General features: G+C 38.0%; 3 protein-coding genes across 5 annotated transcripts in view; 1 reads left to right on the top strand and 2 right to left on the bottom strand.

The window, feature by feature from the left end:
• The window catches only part of LOC113278767 (desiccation-related protein PCC13-62-like), an 8,607-nt gene extending 4,616 nt beyond the window's left edge, over positions 1-3,991 (top strand). Inside the window, exons 2-4 of the mRNA XM_026527519.1 lie at positions 3,018-3,085; positions 3,158-3,383; positions 3,605-3,991. Of these exons, the coding sequence (XP_026383304.1) occupies positions 3,018-3,085; positions 3,158-3,383; positions 3,605-3,991 (681 nt within the window). The remainder of the gene's footprint in view (positions 1-3,017; positions 3,086-3,157; positions 3,384-3,604) is intronic.
• A 1,244-nt stretch (positions 3,992-5,235) lies between these two features.
• LOC113280988 (putative F-box protein At1g32420) lies at positions 5,236-7,752 on the bottom strand. 3 transcript variants are annotated; one of them, XM_026529615.1, is made up of 2 exons: positions 6,351-7,752; positions 5,236-5,597 (listed from the first exon to the last, which is right to left on the bottom strand). In XM_026529615.1, exon 1 carries the CDS (start codon positions 7,585-7,587, stop codon positions 6,409-6,411), a length of 1,179 nt encoding a protein of 392 aa, XP_026385400.1. In that variant the 5' UTR covers positions 7,588-7,752; the 3' UTR covers positions 5,236-5,597; positions 6,351-6,408. The 3 variants fall into 3 exon arrangements, with proteins under 3 accessions (XP_026385400.1, XP_026385402.1, XP_026385401.1); XM_026529617.1 differs by lacking the exon at positions 5,236-5,597 and adding an exon at positions 5,948-6,045; XM_026529616.1 differs by lacking the exon at positions 5,236-5,597 and adding an exon at positions 6,048-6,066.
• A 4,027-nt stretch (positions 7,753-11,779) lies between these two features.
• Positions 11,780-12,340, bottom strand: LOC113278766 (putative F-box protein At5g42430). The gene has a single exon (XM_026527518.1). It carries the CDS (start codon positions 12,338-12,340, stop codon positions 11,780-11,782), a length of 561 nt encoding a protein of 186 aa, XP_026383303.1.
• Positions 12,341-19,563: the final 7,223 nt, after the last annotated feature.

Raw genomic sequence — 19,563 nt, 5'->3', positions numbered from 1 at the left:
ATTATACATTGAAAAACCGTTAGGGTGAAACAAAGGGCCATGGTAATACACGACATCTTCCATTGCGCCATCTATTATTCTTGTACGGATTGAAGACTACCTCTTTAGCCGTGATGTTGTCAAGTTTTTGACGCATTTGTATCAACGCATCAGTTTGTTCCCTATCTTGAGAACCAGTGAACAAGTATTTGGTTCCCGTTGGACTACCTTTGCTCCATTTTGGGTTGAGTTCCACATCTTCATTATCTTTGATCAGTGATGGGAAATGATCATAAATCCACACCTATAGCAACCAATGAAATAAACATAAATAATTCAATTTTTAAAATGTACAAAAATAAGAAAACTTACATCAATCCAAATACCTGGATTAGAGCCAAATTCCCATTAATTTGAGAAGTTAGTTTGCGAGATCCCTGAGAAAGCTGACAATTCAGGTGTGCAATTACGGCAGTCCCCCAAGAGTACTTGCTCACATCTTCCAAGGGATCCAAAAGCTGAAAAAGGTTGGCGCTCACCCGATTACCTTTGCTGTCAGGAAATGTAACCGACGCAAGGACATACAACAAATACCCAGCCACCGCATAGCGACATTCCATATCAGAGAGACCTCCTTCTTTTTCCTTCTTTTCTGTCCCAGAAAACATGTTCCTAATATCTACAAGTTTGAACTCTTTCTTCGGGTACTTAGGTCCCTTCTCGAAAAGCCCATTAGTCTTCTCGGAATCCCAGCCAAACAAGTTCTTGGTCCATGTATAGATGTCTTCCCAACTAGGCCTTCTCTTGAACTTCTCACCGGTTGATTTGCCTTCGACCTGCAACCCTAATATCTGTTCTACGTCATCAGGAGTTATCTCCATCTCACCAAAAGGAAGTTGGAATGTGTCAACTTCAGCGTGATAACTTTCACAGAAACTAGATACTGCGACCTTGTCATACACAATCATAGAGTTCACAACGACATTGTACAAACCTGAGTTTTGAACCAAATTTCTAACTCTTGCACATTCACCTTCTAGCGGCCACAACTCCATTTTATTGAAAGAAGATTGGTGCCGGAAAAGACGTGTGGCATCCTTATGATCCTACAAAACATAAACAAACATGTATTTAAAAACAAAACATAAACAAGTTAACACCAACTAATCAAATAACAAGCAAATTTGGGATTCTTACGATTGTCTCACTAATGCAATGAGCCCACGATCCAGGATATTCAAATAGAACTTTGCCCCCATCTCTAGGTTCTCCTCTAAGTTTACCACCTCGAAGAGGAGGCAACATCAAATGAGTAGCGGGAATGTGTCTCGCACTGGGTGCAATATCTATTCCATCCTTCTTAACCCTCTTTACCGACTTTTTCGCCTTTGCATTCTCTTCCTCATCCTCAACAGTGGTTTTACCATCATCACCACCTTCATCCTTTTCATCATCATTACCTTCATTCTCTTCCTCCTCATCATCATTATCATCACCGTCATTATTACCTTTATGTTGTTCCTCCTGATTACCATCATCCTCATCATCACCACTACCATTACCTTCACCCTCTTCCTCCTCTTTTTGCTCTTCTTCTTGTTTCTCTTCTTCTTCTTGAATCTCTTATTCTTGTATCTCATTAACTACACCCTGTTCCTCATCTACTTGCTCTTCTTATTGTTCATCTTCTTCTTCAGCACTAGTGTTAGCTGAAACAACAAGAGTGTCTGATTCTGACGAATCGTACAACTCATTACCTTTGTCTCTTGGTTCGGTGATAGAAAATGATACCTCACTCGGCCTTCTTCCGCGCAATGGACCGGCAAGTAAGTATTTATCGTTGCGGGGAGGTTTCGAAGGAGGAGTTTTCGTGATTTCAACCTTGTCTTTCGTTTTCTTGTCACTACATTCCAAACACGAATTTTTTTTTTTATAAGACATCAACTTTATCTCTATCAGTTAAAGAGTCGTCAATGATATGCTCTAACAACTAACGACTCTTCATTACAAGGTAACGTCTGTAATTTATAAGGTAACGACTCTTTGCAAAAATTGGACAGTGAGGATGATTTTGGTCCTTAAAGGGTCGTTAAAGATTAAACTTGGGTTGTCAAACAAGTAACTGCCGACCCTATAAAAGAGATAACGACTCTAGGGATTATAGATTACTGACGACTCTAGTCTAGGGATTATATACTACTGACGACTCTATCGTTTTCTCCAACAGAAGGCAGTTCAAGTTCAACCCAGAGTCGTTACGCACTAATTTGGGGTCATCAAACTACAGTCGTCATCTTCAACCTAATATGGCGACGACTCTATTCTAGGGCACAAAAGGTCGAAGTAGCAGAACAAGGGTCGTCATATTTACACTAACAGGTTAACGATTTTTCATAGAAAAAGCATGCAATGTAAGAGTCGTTAGGGTATTATTTCTTCGATGCTAACGACTCTCACTCTGTAACTTCTATTTTTCAGTTACCAATCTCGATTACACAATCAAAAAACAACCAAAACATCGAATAGGAGGTGGGTTTAAGTTCACGTACCCTCTAATTGGAGCCATTCCCTTTTTGGGTTTCGATTTGCTTGCTTCAGGAGCTCTTCGCACGTACACCTTTGCATTCACCGTATCTACAAGATTAGGAATTTGAAGTGTTTTGCGAGCGGTTTGCTTTGTTTTAGCCATATTTGTAGAAGAAGTTAATCGTCGATTAAAGTTTTATCATCGACGATTACGCGATGAATCAGTTCGAAGAATTTTCCTCGGTGGAGGTGGAGTCGTTAATGGTGGAGGTGGAGAAGAGAAAGGAAGGAGAGGAAGATGAAGATAAAAGAGAAACTGATTTTCTCTTTGATTTAATTAGGATATATAGATCAGGGGTCTTAATTAGCGTAGTTAATTAGTGAAACTGATTTTCAGTTAGTGAAGGGTAAAATAGTATATTCATATTGCGATATTTACATCCCTGAAAATTTTGGGGGCAAACAAAATTCCATGGCCCCCAATTGGAAGTTATGGCCCCCAATTAAACTAGGCTAATCTTGATAAACTTGTTAGCCGTATTATCGAGGAGTTTGGATATCAACAAGTTGGCCATATAAGGTAGATTTTTGCAGCTTTCCTCCATTTTTTTTCTCGTCCAATTCATAACTATGGCATTGTTTATATTATTAGGGCTATTAAAACGACAGTTGGTGGATTTCCAAGGCCGTTGGTGGATCTCAGTGCTAGTATTTTTGCTAAGATAATGAATAATGCGTTTGGATATCCTCTGGATCCTCCGTTTGATCCATACGCAAACACCCTGAATTTCATGTTGGCTGCATACGTGATTCCATACTATGGAATTAACACTTACGTTGGTGCGAATCCATTCATCAAGGGATGGAAAACCAAAAGGGTACAAACTCTAGTTATACCATTATACACTCCCTCCATCTCAGAAAAAATGACACTTTCATCTTTTCAACTTTTATCTAAAAATATCGTAAATTAAAAAAGTGAAAAAATCGCTCGTCCTGAAATCAGAGGTAGTATAATTTGTCCAGTTCATTGTCGTTCATATTTGAACGTTAATTTTTATGTAATATAAGTTCTGCATATTGGTGTGTGTTGTTGCAGCTGTTAGCAGATTTATTAGGAGTAGCAGCAGGGCAGGACGCTGTCATAAGGAAGTATCTGTACGAGAGGGCAGATTATAAAGTGTACCCATATGATCACACTGTCGCCAAATATACAGAGCGTGTCTCAGCGCTGAGCAATGCATTAGGGATGTGCGGCATTAAAGATGAAGGTATCCGTGTGCCTCCATACTTGGGAGCAGAGAATCGAACAACCAGCAACTTGTTGTCAGCTGACTATAATTCCCTATCTTACGCTGGAACACCGCGTGAAGTTTTGAGGATTGTATATGCAACTGGGAGCGAACATGTTCCCGGTGGATTCTTCCCAAAAGGAGAAAATGGAAAGATTGCCAGAGAACTACTACTATACCATTACAAATCATAACTGAAACGCCACTGTATACTTCCAAAGTTGGAAGCAATAAACTTGGCACTCATTATTGCTGCATCATTAATCGGTTTTGGAAAGCACTATCAAAGTTTTCGGTCCCCACTATGCTTCTCCGTCAAAAGGCTTCTGAATTCCACTGACATATTAATTGAAGTATTGATTGTGGTCTAACCTATGCCAGCTTGCCAGAGAACAAAACAAGTCTTCCTAGGGTTTTTATGGTTCCATATAATATTTCCTGCCCAACAAGCTTCTTTTTAAATCTGCAACTTCTCCTGCATCAACCACTAGTAACAATCAATTATTCACTGTAAAATTCAGTTTCCGGTCGACGGGCAACTTCGTTTGCCCTCTCATAATGGATGAGAATTCGACCTGACCAAATTTCAAAGCAATCTGTTTTACCTGGTTCACATAATAAACTAACCTCCAAGGAACTCTTGCCAGACCACCATTTAAAGCTTGAACAATTTTCTCAACATCAATAGCAGCAGCTGCTGCTCTTCCCCAACAATGTTGTAATGTTAGTTCCATCCGTTAAGCAGTCTAAAATTCAAATTTTTACACAGGACAGAACTCTCATCATCTCTTATTCGCAAGCCTTGAAGCTGGACTTGCCATCACTGCAATTATTTTTCTCATATTGTCCAAACTAAGCAGGCCTATTCAAAACTCAAGTAGCTAGGTCCATATTCCCAGACACCACTCGTTCTGAAGAGCAAGACAGTGACCAAAAGAAAATATCATGGAAACTAACCGCAAAGTGAGGAGTCTGGAACAGCTAGCAATGACTAGCTTTCCTGGTTTTTCCAACTGCTGTGGAGGGTAGGTCTACTTTCTGAGAGAGTAAGTGAGTTCAGACAAATGATTCCTGGCAACTGTCAGAGTCTAGAAGTCAAATTGCATACTAGAGAATATAAATACAAAACTGATGCAACAGTCTAGCTTGCAGCTTTACAATTTCTCTGTACACATACTTCTTGCTACAATTCATCTGCTGATTTTCTACAAGGTATACTGTACAGTTGATTCCACTTAAACGGGTCACATATAGAACTACAGGTTCTCATGTAATATTAAATCAACTGATACAAAAGAAAAGGATCAAATAGATGGACAAGAGATTCTTAAGGCCGAAATCAGAGAATCAAAAAACTAAACAAAAATAAAATCCCAGAAAACAGCCACTACAATTCAAAATCTGATATAGGGGATGTCAGGATATTCAAGTTGCTTCAAAAAAAAAAGGGATAATCAAGCCGTTGTAAAAAGCCAGGCCTTGAATTGTAATGGAAAAAGCAATCTGCCAAGAAGCTAAGGAAAGCATGTCTTAAGTGAATAGGATGCAGACAGGAATAAGTTTTGTGCTACCTAGACCAAAACATCCAAGGGAGTCTCCTGTTCGTGAAAGCATAGAGAATAGCTTTCGAGGCGGAATGAATAATGATTCTCCACCTCTGATGAGTGACTGCCCATTGCATAGCACAAATGGCAGCCATAATTTTAGCAATATAGTTGGTAGCTACCCCAGGACCCCCAGATTCAGTACCTTCAAAATGTTTCAAATGGTTCCTGACAACAAAACCGTACCCTGCGAGACCTGGGTTACATTTAGAGGCTCCGTCACAGCACAATAAGGTAATATGCTTCTCAGGAAATAAGAAATAACACTCCACAACTATGACAGACTTCAAAGGCCTACAACCAATATTAAGATATGCATGTCATAAACAAAATTCCACATAGAACCTTTTAATTTGACAGCAGAATCATGAGTGAGGTGAAGAATCCTCCTCTTGATCTTTCTAAACTCCAATTTCCTACATCAACGAAAATTCTGTCCCTAACAAACCAAATCCCCACCATAGCGCAGAAACTGATAATAATCCATAATTCTTGAACAACAGGGCTATTATGTCTACTTAAAGTAAATGTAAAGATAAAGGATTTATAGGAAGGAAACATACCCAACTCCGTAAGTGTTGGCCAAACCTGCAGTGCCTAAGAATATGACCCAAGTTATCTTGATCCTCTTTGCACAGACATTCCTAGTGATCTTTCAAATATTACTAGCAGTAGAGTGATAAACACAAGGGTTACAGATTTTCTTATACCATTTAACTAGTGACATTGTTCATCCATGTATGTAACTAGCACTAAGACAAAAATAAGGATAGATGAAAAGTCCAAAAAGTGCTCTTTATTTCAAGAATCAGTAAGAAATCAATATAACAGGTCAAAAAATAAAATACAAATAGATCCTGAATAACATTCTAAAAATGAGCCAGTTCAAATGCTTCCTTCTAATGCATATCAAACAATAAACAAATTAAGTTATCTTACTAAAATATACCTTGCTTCTTTTCTGCGGCTGAAAAGGAATAAAGGCTTTCACTGAATGATCTACAGAGTTAAGTTTTGGTGTCATCAATAGGAACTGACGATGGGATCCCACTGATTTTAATCGGCTTGAAATTCTTACTCTTCAATTCATAAGAATATAAATACACTGAATCTGGAAGTGCATCAGAGTTCTTTTGGTGGATTTCGAAGATTAGTTGGTCTGTCCCGCTGATTGGATCACAACAAAGAAATCGATTTCGATCCCAACAAACTGCAGGCAATGTGATTTTTTTTTCAGTCCAATTCTTATCACCAGAATTTATAGCGGTAGCTTTACTATTCTCCTTGTCAATGTGTCCATATATCCACAACTTGATATCACAAACAGTCATTCTACGTAATATAGCGACACTCCCATTCACTTCTAACAGACAAACATTAACTTTGTCACCATCATAATCCGAGCGCTGACGAAGGATGAAAGTAGGGACTTGGAGCGCTCTGAACTTTTCACATCCAACTTCAAATGCCACTATAAATCCATCACCACCAGTATACCTACTTGGGAACCAATAGATAAAACCATTCACATAAACAGAAGGTGCACTTGGTCCAATATAACAAGGCGGTGCCTCATCAATCTTTCTCCATGTATTTTCTCCAACAGTCAAGACCCCCCAAATTTCAAATTCATCCAAAATTTTCCACTTGCCTATCACTTTATAATCCTTACTGACCGGATCGAAACCAAATTTATAAACACAAGAACCACTAACTACACCAATTAATTTCTCTTCCATCGACAAAGTTGATTTAATCCAAGGTGTAATTTGATCTCTCGTGCTAATATTGTATATGCAAACATCATGTTTGTTACGATCAACAAAACAGATCAATCCGTTTACGATTCCAACAATAGTACTGTAACTAAACAAATCAGTTTTACTCATAGTATGAATTGTTGATGTTACTGTACCTCGTCCTCGTTCCCCCGGCGACAACTCAGCTGCCACGAATTGCGCTCGACGTCCTCTGCAAATAATGTCACCTCCAACTCCTCCAATACTTTGTTGTAACTCAACGATGAAAAGACATTGATGTGATTTAGATCGAGAAAAGTGTAAATCAATGAAATATGGATCTCGTTTGATTAAGTAACACCAATGTTTACATACAGATTTGAACCGCATGAGTGACTTCACAGGGAGTCTGCTTAGTATCTCACACACTATTATATCTTCATCCATCGGAGATAACAGAATTGTTAGGATCGAGTAGTTCTCATTATCAATACCAATACATATTTTGGAGGGATTCTGTGAGCTAAGCTTTTAAAAATTTAGAGAAGAGACAGAGAGAAGATGAAGAAGAATCTAGGGTTTCAGTTTTGGAGTCATTTGTTAAAGAGGGGTTTTGGGACATCTGGTGAGTCCCTTTTATCCAGCAAGGAATATTTTGTTATTTATGGCTAGGAGCGTAATTTGGGAGCTTTCGCTAATTATACCAATTTTCACGGGGACCGATTCTTAGAGCTTGTCCGATATTTAGTTGTCAAGAGCATTGGACCACGGCGGGTCTCTAAAATCACAATAAAACATGGTAATTATTTCAGGCAAGGATGCCAAGGCAAAACCTGGCAAGTTTATTTGAGGCCTGCCAAATTATGAAGAGACAAGGGGTGTTAAAAAAAAAAGGTGAAACCGCTAAGTTACTCTTACTATTAGGCACTTCTTGATCAGCCAATTTCTTTTAGGCTATGATTGATAATAGAGAAATGAAAGCATTCAGAAAGCTAGGAAAGATTTTTCATGGAATTTCGTGGAATTAAGTTTAAAACATATTTTAGACCACGTTTTTTTTTTACAATTCTATATGGAAATAGATTTTTGATCAACGACGAATTACACGTTATTTTCATGGATACACGGCTAATTCCACGGAATTAACTCCTATCAAGCACAACCTTAATTAATTTTTGATTAATTCGTATTCTCAGAGATTTTGGTTTCTGAATTTAGCCAGAATCGGCCAATATGAATGTTCACATTAACCGACTCTAAACAATCAGTCGATATGAGCATACACATAGGCTGATTCTGGTTTGATATTTTCCATCGTTGAAGAATATTAACACAAACCACTCGGTGAGAACATTTATACCGATCCATAGAAAATATGCCCAAAATTTTTATAGGTTTTTTAGGTTGCAATTGGCCAATATAGATCTCTATATACGTCGATTCTGGTTATGATTTCAAAAATAAAGAACCTCAATTTAGAATTGGCGGATATGTCGATTCCTTGTATGATTTTGGGAAAAATGAAATCACACTCAGATCAATATCAAGGCATATGATCTCGTGCGCGTTCTCAAACGGATTATCAGATCATATTCAATATCGGAATGTATATGATTTCATAAGCATTCCCAAACCGAATATTGGATCATGTTGTATGATCCCATACTCATTCAGTATATTAAAATGATACATATATATAGTATTCTACGAGAACCCTCCACAAATCGACAATATGAATATACATATCTTCGGACTGTGGCAAAAAAAAAAGAAACAAATATAGCGCAGTCATTTTGTAAGAACATCCATACCTTGTGATTGTTGGAATTGCTTATATATTAAAAAAATGTCTATCCATTCTTAATGCTTTTAGTGAATGATGAACATCAACCCATAATCGAAATACGTGTGCCATCATCCACCTATTCTATTATGATGTTCTTGATAAAAAAAAATTATAATTTTTTTCATATTTTCATGATCAACTAGTAATAATGAATTTCACAATTAACATAATTAAACAACTACTAATCGACTTAATTAACACTAATTAATTTGGAACATATTAGCTATTAACGGATAAGGGGTCTTTGAAATTACTTCAAAATGATCCTATTTTATCCTATGACCTGTATTTAAACCTTAATTTGATAATCCATAGTGATCAAAAATATTATGTGCCGACGTTGAGGGTTGATACGCACACACAACTGGTTTGTGACTGTTGGATTATACCAACAACACTAACAACTGCTGCTTTCAGTACCGAGACAGTGAGACCAACAATGTTGTAATGTTAGTTCAAGTTGATGGCGGGACTCTCTTGTTCGCAAACCCTTGAAGCTTGGCTTGCCATCAGTCCAATTATCTTCCTCATCTCTTATTCAAAATTAAAGTACATGGGTCGATATTCACAGACACCATTCGTGCTGAAGGAAAAGAAGAGTGACCAAAAGAAAATACATTATAGAACCTAACCACAAAGTGAGGAGACTGGAATAGCTTGCAATGACTAGTTTTCCTGGTTTTCCAATCGCAGAGAGTATGTCTACTTCCGAGAGTTCAGACAAATGATTCCTGACAATTGTCGAAGTCTAGACGTCAACTTGCATACTAGAGAATACAGATACAGAACTGATGACAGGCTTGCAGCTTTACAATTTCTATGTACACGTACTTCTTGCTACAATTCATCTGCTGATTTTCTGCAAGGTATACTGTACAGTTGATTCCACTTAAACGGGTCACATAGAACTACAGATGCTCATGTTATATTAAATTAACTGATACAAAAGAAAAGGAACAAACAGATGGACAAGTCCAATGAGATCCTTAAGGCCGACAGAGAACCAAAAACCTAAACAAACACAAAATCCCAGAAAAGAGCCACTACAAATCAACAAAATCTGATATAGGGGATGTCAGGATATTCAAGTTGCTTTAAAAAAAAGGATATTCAAGCCATTGTTAAAAGCCAGGCCTTGAATTGTAATGCAAAAGGTAATCTGCCAAGAAGCTCACGAAAAGCATGTTTAAAGTGAATAGAATGCAGACAGGAACAAACCTTGTGCTACCTAGACCAAAACATCCAAGGAAGTTTCCTTATCATGAAAGCATAGAGAATAGCCTTTGAATCAGAATGAATAATGATTCTCCACCTCTGATGAGTGACTGCCCATCACAATTTCAGCAATATAGCTGGTAGCTACCCTAGGACCTCCCAGATTCAGCACCTTCAAAATGTTCCAAATGGTTCCTAACAATAAACCGTACCCTGAAAGATTGGGTTACATCTAGAGGCTCCATCACAACACAATAAGGTAATATGCTTCTTGGGAAGTAAGAAATAACACTCCATAACTATGACAGACTTCAAAGGCCTACAACCAATATTAAAGAACTTCAAGTTATTCAAGTTATGCATGTCATAAACAGAATTCCACATAAGAATTCTCCTCTTTGATCTTTCTAAAACTCCAAACCAAAGAAATTCTGTTCCTGACAAACCAAATCTCCACCATAGTGCAGAAACTGTTAATAACCCATAATTTTTGAACAACATGGCTTTTATGTCTACTTAAAGTAAGGATGTAAAGATAAAGGAGTTAGGAAGGAAAAATACCCCTAAACAATTCCATAAGTGTTGACCAAACTTGCAGTGCCAAAGAACAAGTTATCTTGATCCTCTTTGCACATGTAGCATCTAGTAGAAACATTGAAACCTCTCTTTTTTATGTCCTAACCGGTTGCACAGACATTCCTATTGATCTTCCAAATATTACTAGCAGTAGAGTGATAAACACAAGGGTTCCAGATTTAATTATACCATTTAAACTAAGCATTGTTCATCCATATCAGTTCACCACATCAACTTTACTTTGTTCCCTTTGTCTGTGTAAGTCCTTCCTCTAAACTATAAGTTTCAACATTACTGGTTTTTCATCAGCAAATTTTGTGAAATGCAGAAGTAATAAAACATACTAGTATCAAGCCTATATATCGAATAGTTGTTCTATAAACCACATGAAAACCTCAAAGTAAATGTGATTTTGCAAAGTAAGAAGGTAAAATATATCAGATCAAATCCAGCTGGGGAACATAATTTCCATCACCTTGAGAGTCCTCCTCTCTAAATTGTAAGAATAATGTACATACGAAGTATGCATACATCAATATTTTATAGAAATCGTGTACTTACTCTGTAGTATGTAACTAACTCTAAGACAAAAATAAGGATATATGAAAAGACCAAAAGCTCTTTATTTCAAGAATCGGTAAGAAATCAATATAACAGGTCAAAAACCAAAAAATAATAGATCCTAAATAACATTCTAAAAATGAGCCAGTTCAAATGCTTCCTTCTAATGCATATCAAACAATAAACAAAATTAAGTTATCTTACTAAAATATACCTTGCTTCTTTTCTGCAGCTGAAAAGGAATAAAGGCTTTCACTGAATGATCTACAGAGTTTAGTTTTGGTGTCATCAATAGGAACTGACGATGGGATCCCACTGATTTTAATCGGCTTGAAATTCTTACTCTTCAATTCATAAGAATATAAATACACCGAATCTGGAAGTGCATCAGAGTTCTTGTGGTGGATTTCGAAGATTATTTGGTCTGTCCCGCTGATTGGATCACAACAAAGAAATCGATTTCGATCCCAACAAACTGCAGGCAATGTGATTTTTTTCAGTCCAATTCTTATCACCAGAATTTATAGCGGTAGCTTTACTACTCTCTTTGTCGATGTGTCCATATATCCACAACTTGATATCAGAAACAGTCATTCTACGTAATATAGCGACACTCCCATTCACTTCTAACAGACAAACATTAACTTTGTCACCATCATAATCCGAGCGCTGACGAATGATGAAAGTAGGGACTTGGAGCGCTCTGAACTTTTCACATCCAACTTCAAATGCCACTATAAATCCATCACCACCAGTATACCTATTTGGGACCCAATAGATAAAACCATTCACATAAACAGAAGGTGCACTTGGTCCAATAGAACAAGGCGGTGCCTCATCAATCTTTCTCCATGTATTTTCTCCAACAGTCAAGACCCCCCAAATTTCAAATTCATCCAAAATTTTCCACTTGTCTATCACTTTATAATCCTTACCGACCGGATCGAAACCAAATTTATAAACACAAGAACCACTAACTACACCAATTAATTTCTCTTCCATCGACAAAGTTGATTTAATCCAAGGTGTAATTTGATCTCTCGTGCTAATATTGTATATACAATCAACATGTTTGTTACGATCAACAAAACAGATCAATCCGTTTACGATTCCAACAATAGTATTGTAACTAAACAAATCAATTTTACTCGTAGTATGAATTGTTGATGTTACTGTACCTCGTCATTGTTCCCCCGGAGATAACTGAGCTTCCAAGAATTGCGCTTGACGTCCTCTGCAAATTATGTCTCCTCCACCTCCATCAGTTATACTTTGTTGTAATTCGACGATGAAAATACATTGATGAGTTCTAGATCGAGAAAAGTGTAAATCAATGAAATATGGATCTTGTTTGATTAAGTAACACCAATGTTTACATACAGATTTGAACCGCATGAGTGACTTCACAGGGAGTCTGCTTACAATCATTCAGAGCATTTTCACGCTGAATTCACAACATACCTACAATCTCAGATCACCATTGATCTCACGCATTTCTCAGCTTCCCTCCTACAGATCAACCCATCCTCTCTTGTGACCGAATTGACTCTGCAACAACCATTGTTCTTGGTTTAGGCTGGGGTCTTACAGATTGATCTCTCGAACTTAAAGCACTCCCTTCTTGCAGTGCATCTGTGTGAGGTTCAACATTTCGCTCGGTTCAAGGAGTCTCCACACGGTCGACTCTTCAATTCCGTAAAAACCATAAAATCGTTTTTCCCCATTCACAGATTGGCGACCACAGTGGGAGATTAATCTCTCGGTTGCAATCTCACGATTTCACAAGGATGGTCGGTCTTAGGAATGACTCAACAGCTCCAGATCCCAACCAGAATCTCTCGAATGGTAACGTCTCTCACACTCCTTCGAACAGTTCTGGTTACAATGAATTATCATATTTTACAACTCCATTTATCTCCGTTGAACCGATGGATGGAGAAATCCCAAGCTTGGCTGAATTGGCACGAAGACAAGAAGACTTGTCAAGAAACGTGGACCGGATGAAAAGGGCAATCGATTGCTTGTTCACTTGCTTCGTACACGTGACGAGGATTTTAGGAGAAGAGATGGTGGAACCTCCAAATCCTTCTGTGGGTGGGGAAAAACGATTTGCTGGTTTTTGCGGAATTGAAGAGTCGACCTTGTGGAGCCTCCTTGAACCGAGCGAAATGTTGAACCTCATACAGATGTACTGCAAGAAGGGAGTGCTTTAAGTTCGAGAGATCAATACGTAAGACCCCGACCTAAACCAAGAAAAATGGCCGTTCCAGAGTCAATTCGGTCACAAGAGAGGATGGGTTGATATGTAGGAGGGAAGCTGAGAAATGCGTGAGATCAATGGTGATCTGAGATTGTAGGTGTGTTGTGAATTCAGCGTGAAAATGTTCTGAATGATTGAATTTTGCTCAATTGAGATTAATTTTTGTGAGTTCATGTAGACGAAAGATTGTATGAACTTTGATGAGAAATTGCTCATTTTGGAGAATGTTGTTCGATTGTTCGAAAAACCTCTGTCTTTTCAATCAGGATTCAGGGACATTTTATAATGCCGGAGTTGAAAACACCATGATCCCATGAAGTGTGATAGTTGCTGGAATCAGAGAGTGGGAAATGGGAAAATCGTGTTAAAACCAATTACTAATCGTGCGGAGACTTGGTTAACTTTCCACCCACTACTTTTCTGACTCTTCCAACTGATTGCACGACTTTCTCACATTCTCGTCTTGGGTGAACACACGTGCCGTAGACCGCCAGACCAAAACCCTAGTTAATATCCCCCCATGTCACACGATTGAAATCTCGTGATTGTGGAGTCAGTTGCTGACTTTATGGAACGATGAGTCCATGTAGCGCTGAGTTGAACATGATTAGCAAATGTTTCTAAACTCATGAATTTAATGCGTCTGCTGAGACGAGGTATCATTATAACCTAAGACGAGCAAAACTGTGTTGCTAAATTGTTGAATATTGGTAGTTGAACCAATATTCTTTGATTTGAGAAAATATTGCTAGTATGAGCGAATATTGTTAATTGAATAAATATTGCCGGTTCGAGCGAATATTGCTAGTTCGAGCAAATATTGTTCTTTTGATGAATTGTTGGTAGCTGGACCAAATAAAATATCAGTTTAAGTTACTGACTGCTGGGTCGAGCAAAATAAATATGAATATCAATCATGGAATCAACATAAAATTATCAGAGTGTTCAAATCTGCACAGAATCACGTTTCTGCGGAGCTCTGGATTCAAAACCCTAATTTTACCGAAATGATGATTTATTGCAAATCAACACGGGACCGTCTACATGGGATGACGGGTTCACCATATAACGCCAAGATGCTCGAATGAGCAAAAAATACCAAAGTCTCTTGAGGACCAGTTGGTGAAAGAATGATTAAATGCTGGTTTAATCATGTACTGAAATAATGCTCGTGTGAGCAACAAATCATAAAACCTGATGTAGAAAATGTGAGGGGCCGACCAAGAGGTCATGAGACCGGCTCTTGATGGTCGTGGGACCAGTAGATGGTCTTTTGAGCGAACTTCCAATTGTTTGGAAAGAGTTCGAACCTAATATGAGCAACTGAGCAAATTAGGTTAAAATCATTAAAACATGCGGGACCAGCTGTTTGTAAGCCTCAGGGTCACCCTTGGTCGGTCAAGGGGATGTGCCTGTGTCACCATAGTGTCCGTGCTTCAGTCCTGAGAATTTTGATATTTTCGGATGCATGTTTGAGCAACATTTGGAAAAAATATGCAAAATCCATGGTTTTGCTGAAACCGGCAAAAATACATGAGATGATGAAAATAATAAATAAACAAGGAATCACAAGGTGTGGGACCGGCCACGACTAGGGCATGGCCGGCCGGCTGACACGCGGTCCCACATGCTTTTCCCAGTTTTATGTGATTTTATGTATTTTTCTTTGATTTAAGGGAAATTCCATGAAACTGGAGAGTTTGGCGAAATTAGGGAACTTCCATGAGATGAGAGACATAAATTAAAATATAAAATAGGGAATGGGAGTGTGGGACCGGCAATGGTCGTGGCATGGCTGGCCGGCCAATGGGCGCGGGCCCCAAGGCAGTCTTCCCAATTTCATGTTATTTTGATGATTTTAGATAATTTTTCATAAAATCAAAGGGATTTGTTGAAAACCAAGATATTTTGTTGAAATCAGGGAGTTTTCATGAAATCAGGAAACCAAACACCAAATAATAATAAAATAATAGGTGTGTGGGACCGGCTAGGGCATGGCCGGCCGGCTAGATCCCGGTCCCACAAGTTTTCCTAATTTTTTAATATTTTCCATGATTTTAGAGAAAATACATGAAATTAGGTAATTTTAGGGAAAATTCATAAAATCAAGGAATTTTCATAATTTGAGAAGGAATAATAAAATAATGGGACGTGAGGTGTGGGACCGGCCACAGCCAAGGCATGACCTGCCGGCCGGCGGTCCCGCGACACCTTTCCCTAATTTTATTATTTTTTGATAAAATCATGTGATTTAGATAAAAATACATGAAATTAGGTAATTTTCATGATTTTAGTGAAAATTCATAAAATCAAGGAATTTTCATAATTTGAGAGAAGTAATAAAATAATGGAGACGTGAGGTGTGGGACCGGCCATGGCCAAGACATGACCGGTTGGTGCTCGGTCCCGCGACACCTTTCCCTAATTTTATTATTTTTTGATAAAATCATGTGATTTAGATAATTTCTTTGAAATAAAGGAAATTTGCTCGAACGAGGGGATTTTCATGAGATCGTGAAAATAGTAAAAATATGGTAAAATATAAAACTGGGCGCGGGACTAGTCACAGCATGACTGGCCGGCTGGTGAGCCTAGTCCCCTGGCGCTTTTGTTTAATATTTTATTATTATTATTTTCCCTTCCTATTTTGCATAGGTTCCTCGTTCGTTCGTATTTTTGAAATGCTCTTTCGTGCATTCAAAATGCTGGTCTGTGCATTATCTGCTAATCACACTTGCACCATTTTTGTCAGGGCTTATTCGATGCTCAGATGCATGTTCCGTTGAATATTTATTGCTAACCTATGGAATTCTGCTGGGAAGAACCATAGATTAAAGTAACGAAATATAACGAGGAATCGTAGAATATTGCTGAATATTCAGGCGATTAATTGACGACTCGTAGAATATTACTGGATATTCAGACGATGGCTCGTAGAATATTGCTGGATATTCAGACGATTTAAGATAATTCATTGCTGGCTCTATACTAGAAGGGCTTCCTGTCTAGGAGCATTAATTATCTGAGGGTTGAGCAATATGAACTTGCTGTAGTGTCATATTCCTCTTGCATAGTGGGGGAAAATCTGGTTACATCCGGAAGACGTTGTCGCTCTATACTAGCAGACATGCTGTCTAGGAGCCGCCCAATATTTCAATTCTATACAGTATGAGATGTGTCGTGGCCTCAACTGAGAGACTGCACATCTTCATCTTCTCTGAGAGACTTTCTCCATCAAAGGTGGCATGAGCTTTCATGCACAGAGACATGAGTCTCGATACTCATCCGATTGCCGGATCCGGAGTAATTACTAAAATTGCTCAATATTCATGAGATGTGACGTGGCCTCAGCTGAGAGACTACACATTTACATGTACTCTGAGAGACAACCTTCTCAGTCAGAGATTTATGACATGAGCTTTCATGCTTTAATGAGAGACATGAGTCTCAATACTCATCTGGTTGTCGAATCTGGAGTATAGTTTTACAATTCTACCCTTTGTCGAAAATCCACCATCTAAATTAAGTCCCCTGCTTAGTGAGGAACAGTCATGTTCCTCATTCAGCATTTAATGGTGACTTTCCAGGTATAAAAATAAGTAATTGAACTTAGTCATAAGATAAGATATTACCGGATTTAGACTGAATGAGCAAACCATGGTTCGAGCGGAAACTTTTGTGGCATAATAGAGCATCATCCAACGAACATAAAACCATGTAGAACTGCTGGTTCGATGGTGGAACCTTGGTTGGTTTAGGATTCACGGGTCGGGCCTAAAAGGGAAATCCTTATGGAATTATGTTTTGGAAATAAAATTAGGTGTAAAAGGAAATTAATCCTTTTCTTCTTTTTTTTTTTTATTTCTTCTCACAACCGATCACCATCTTCATCTTCCTCCCATCTCACGTCCGAGCATCAGGAGCAGCAGTAGAAGTTCGTCGGAGTTGCCGCCGCCGTCCGATCACCGGACGACCAATTTCCGGTCGGCGCCCAGGTGAGTTGATTTTTTTTCGGAGTTTGCTGATTTCATGAGTTTTTCATGCTTTCACCATGTCGAAATTCTATACATGTTTATATGTTGATGTGAGCTTTGTAGAAAAACCCTTGTTTTATCAAACGTATGTTCGTTCGATCGTTAGTTTTGAAAACTAATAAAAATCCCTGATTTATGAGAGATTTCTTTATATATGTGGACTTAGGTCCAGCGATAAAAGCTAGTGTATGAGCTTTCATGTGAACCAAGATTTTACCTTAATAGATGTGAGCTTTCACAAAACCGAAATAAACCCCGTTTTAGAAGACGATGCTCATTCGAGGAAAATAGATATATATTTTTATGTATGTGAACTTATGTCTAGTGATAAAACTTTATTTATGAGCTTTCATGAGAATTAGTATTTTATCACAATAGGTGTGAGCTTTCACAAAACTAGCATAAACCTTCGTTTTTAATAAAACTCTAATACGAAGGAAAATAGATTTTCTTTATATATATGTAGCCGTGACATATTTTATGTGAAACATGATGACATATTTTATTCACATGGATTTGTTCTTATTAGATAAATTTTGAAAATTTATATGAACAAATTGCATTAATTATTTATTTGTAAAATCAGGACATGGGTTTTGAGTAACCTTCAAACTAGACAACTTATTTATGATGAAGTCATGTCTTATTGTAAATATCATAGTTCAGTTGTGTGAATGTTCACATTATGAAAATTATGTATATGATTTTATGAGAAAATCATTTTTTATGCACTAATGAAGCGTTGTTCGTTATTGCAGATTTCAAGGAACGAATTGATTTCGTGTGTTAACTCTTGTATTGCAACCGCTATTGATAGTGAAATTGAAAGAGGTAAGATTCAAGAATTACCATTTTTTGGATGAATTTATCTGCATGTCGATAACTCCATGCTCCTGGTTTCATAAAATGTCGGCTTCCAGCGGTCGTAGTTATTCCTCCGGTTCTGACAAAGATCCCAAAGCTCCCATAGCTAAACCGAGAGCCAAGGTAATTCGTGATGAGGGAGCAAAGACCAGCGTACCCTCGAATGAGCAGAGAGTTACTTTCTCCGAACTCATGAAAAGAAAAGTCGAAGACGATGAGAAAGATGCTCATCAGCGCACAAAGGATCGAATCCGGCGCAAAATACAGAGAGCTGGGGAAAAACGCCAATTCTTGGACGGGGTACCCTTTGATTCTGATGTTGATTCTTCCGAAGAAGAAACTGCCTGGGGTTTGCCTGATCAGTGTGCCACAGAATTCAAAAGTCCCATGAACATTGCAGCTGAAGCGGAAGAAGATTCATATGATGATTTTTATGCTCATCCAGACGTCACTAATAGTCATGACAGTGATTATGAAGAAGAGGATTCCGAGAAGGATAGTGATGACAACTCTGAGAAAGACAGTGATGACGAATCTGACAACTCAGATGGATCTGACGAATAGCTTTACTTTCGATCTCTTTTTTCTTTTTTTTTTAGTATTTGAATACTCTCAATATTCGTAGTAGATGTCTTCATTCGAACAACTTGGTTGAAGTATTTAGGTCTTCCTTTTGAATGAGAGATTTTATTAATGCAAGTTCTTCTTAATTGAATTAAGCAAACCGAGCCACTCTTCATGCCGAACTCATTATAATCTCCCTTAACCCTTGTGGTTCTTCATCTAATGAAAATATCCAAACATAAGATGTATAATACATGGGGCCGTCTGACTTGCCGCTCACAATTAACCTTGGTCAGTCCCCAGTGCACTATTTTACTTCCGCATCTCCAGTTTGACCTTGTTAAAGACTTAGGGTTTCAGTAAAACTCATAAATGAATCGGAGATAAGTGTCTGCCATATCTTGTATATATCTTTGTAGATTTAGGGTTTATCACTTGCGCCAATATCTCCTCCATTCCTAAGTTAGTTTCATCTCCGAAGAAATTTCGATCATCATACCTCT

Source organism: Papaver somniferum, chromosome 5 (assembly GCF_003573695.1).
Source record: "Papaver somniferum cultivar HN1 chromosome 5, ASM357369v1, whole genome shotgun sequence".
Taxonomy (NCBI): Eukaryota; Viridiplantae; Streptophyta; class Magnoliopsida; order Ranunculales; family Papaveraceae; genus Papaver; species Papaver somniferum.
The sequence above is the reverse complement of the archived record's forward strand: the minus strand, read 5'-3'. Positions and strand labels throughout refer to the sequence as shown.

Excerpts from the sequence above, each read along its gene's own strand:
- LOC113280988 (XM_026529615.1), bottom strand. The coding sequence starts at position 7,587 with ATGGATGAAGATATAATAGTGTGTGAGATACTAAGCAGACTCCCTGTG.
- LOC113278766 (XM_026527518.1), bottom strand. The coding sequence starts at position 12,340 with ATGGAAGAGAAATTAATTGGTGTAGTTAGTGGTTCTTGTGTTTATAAA.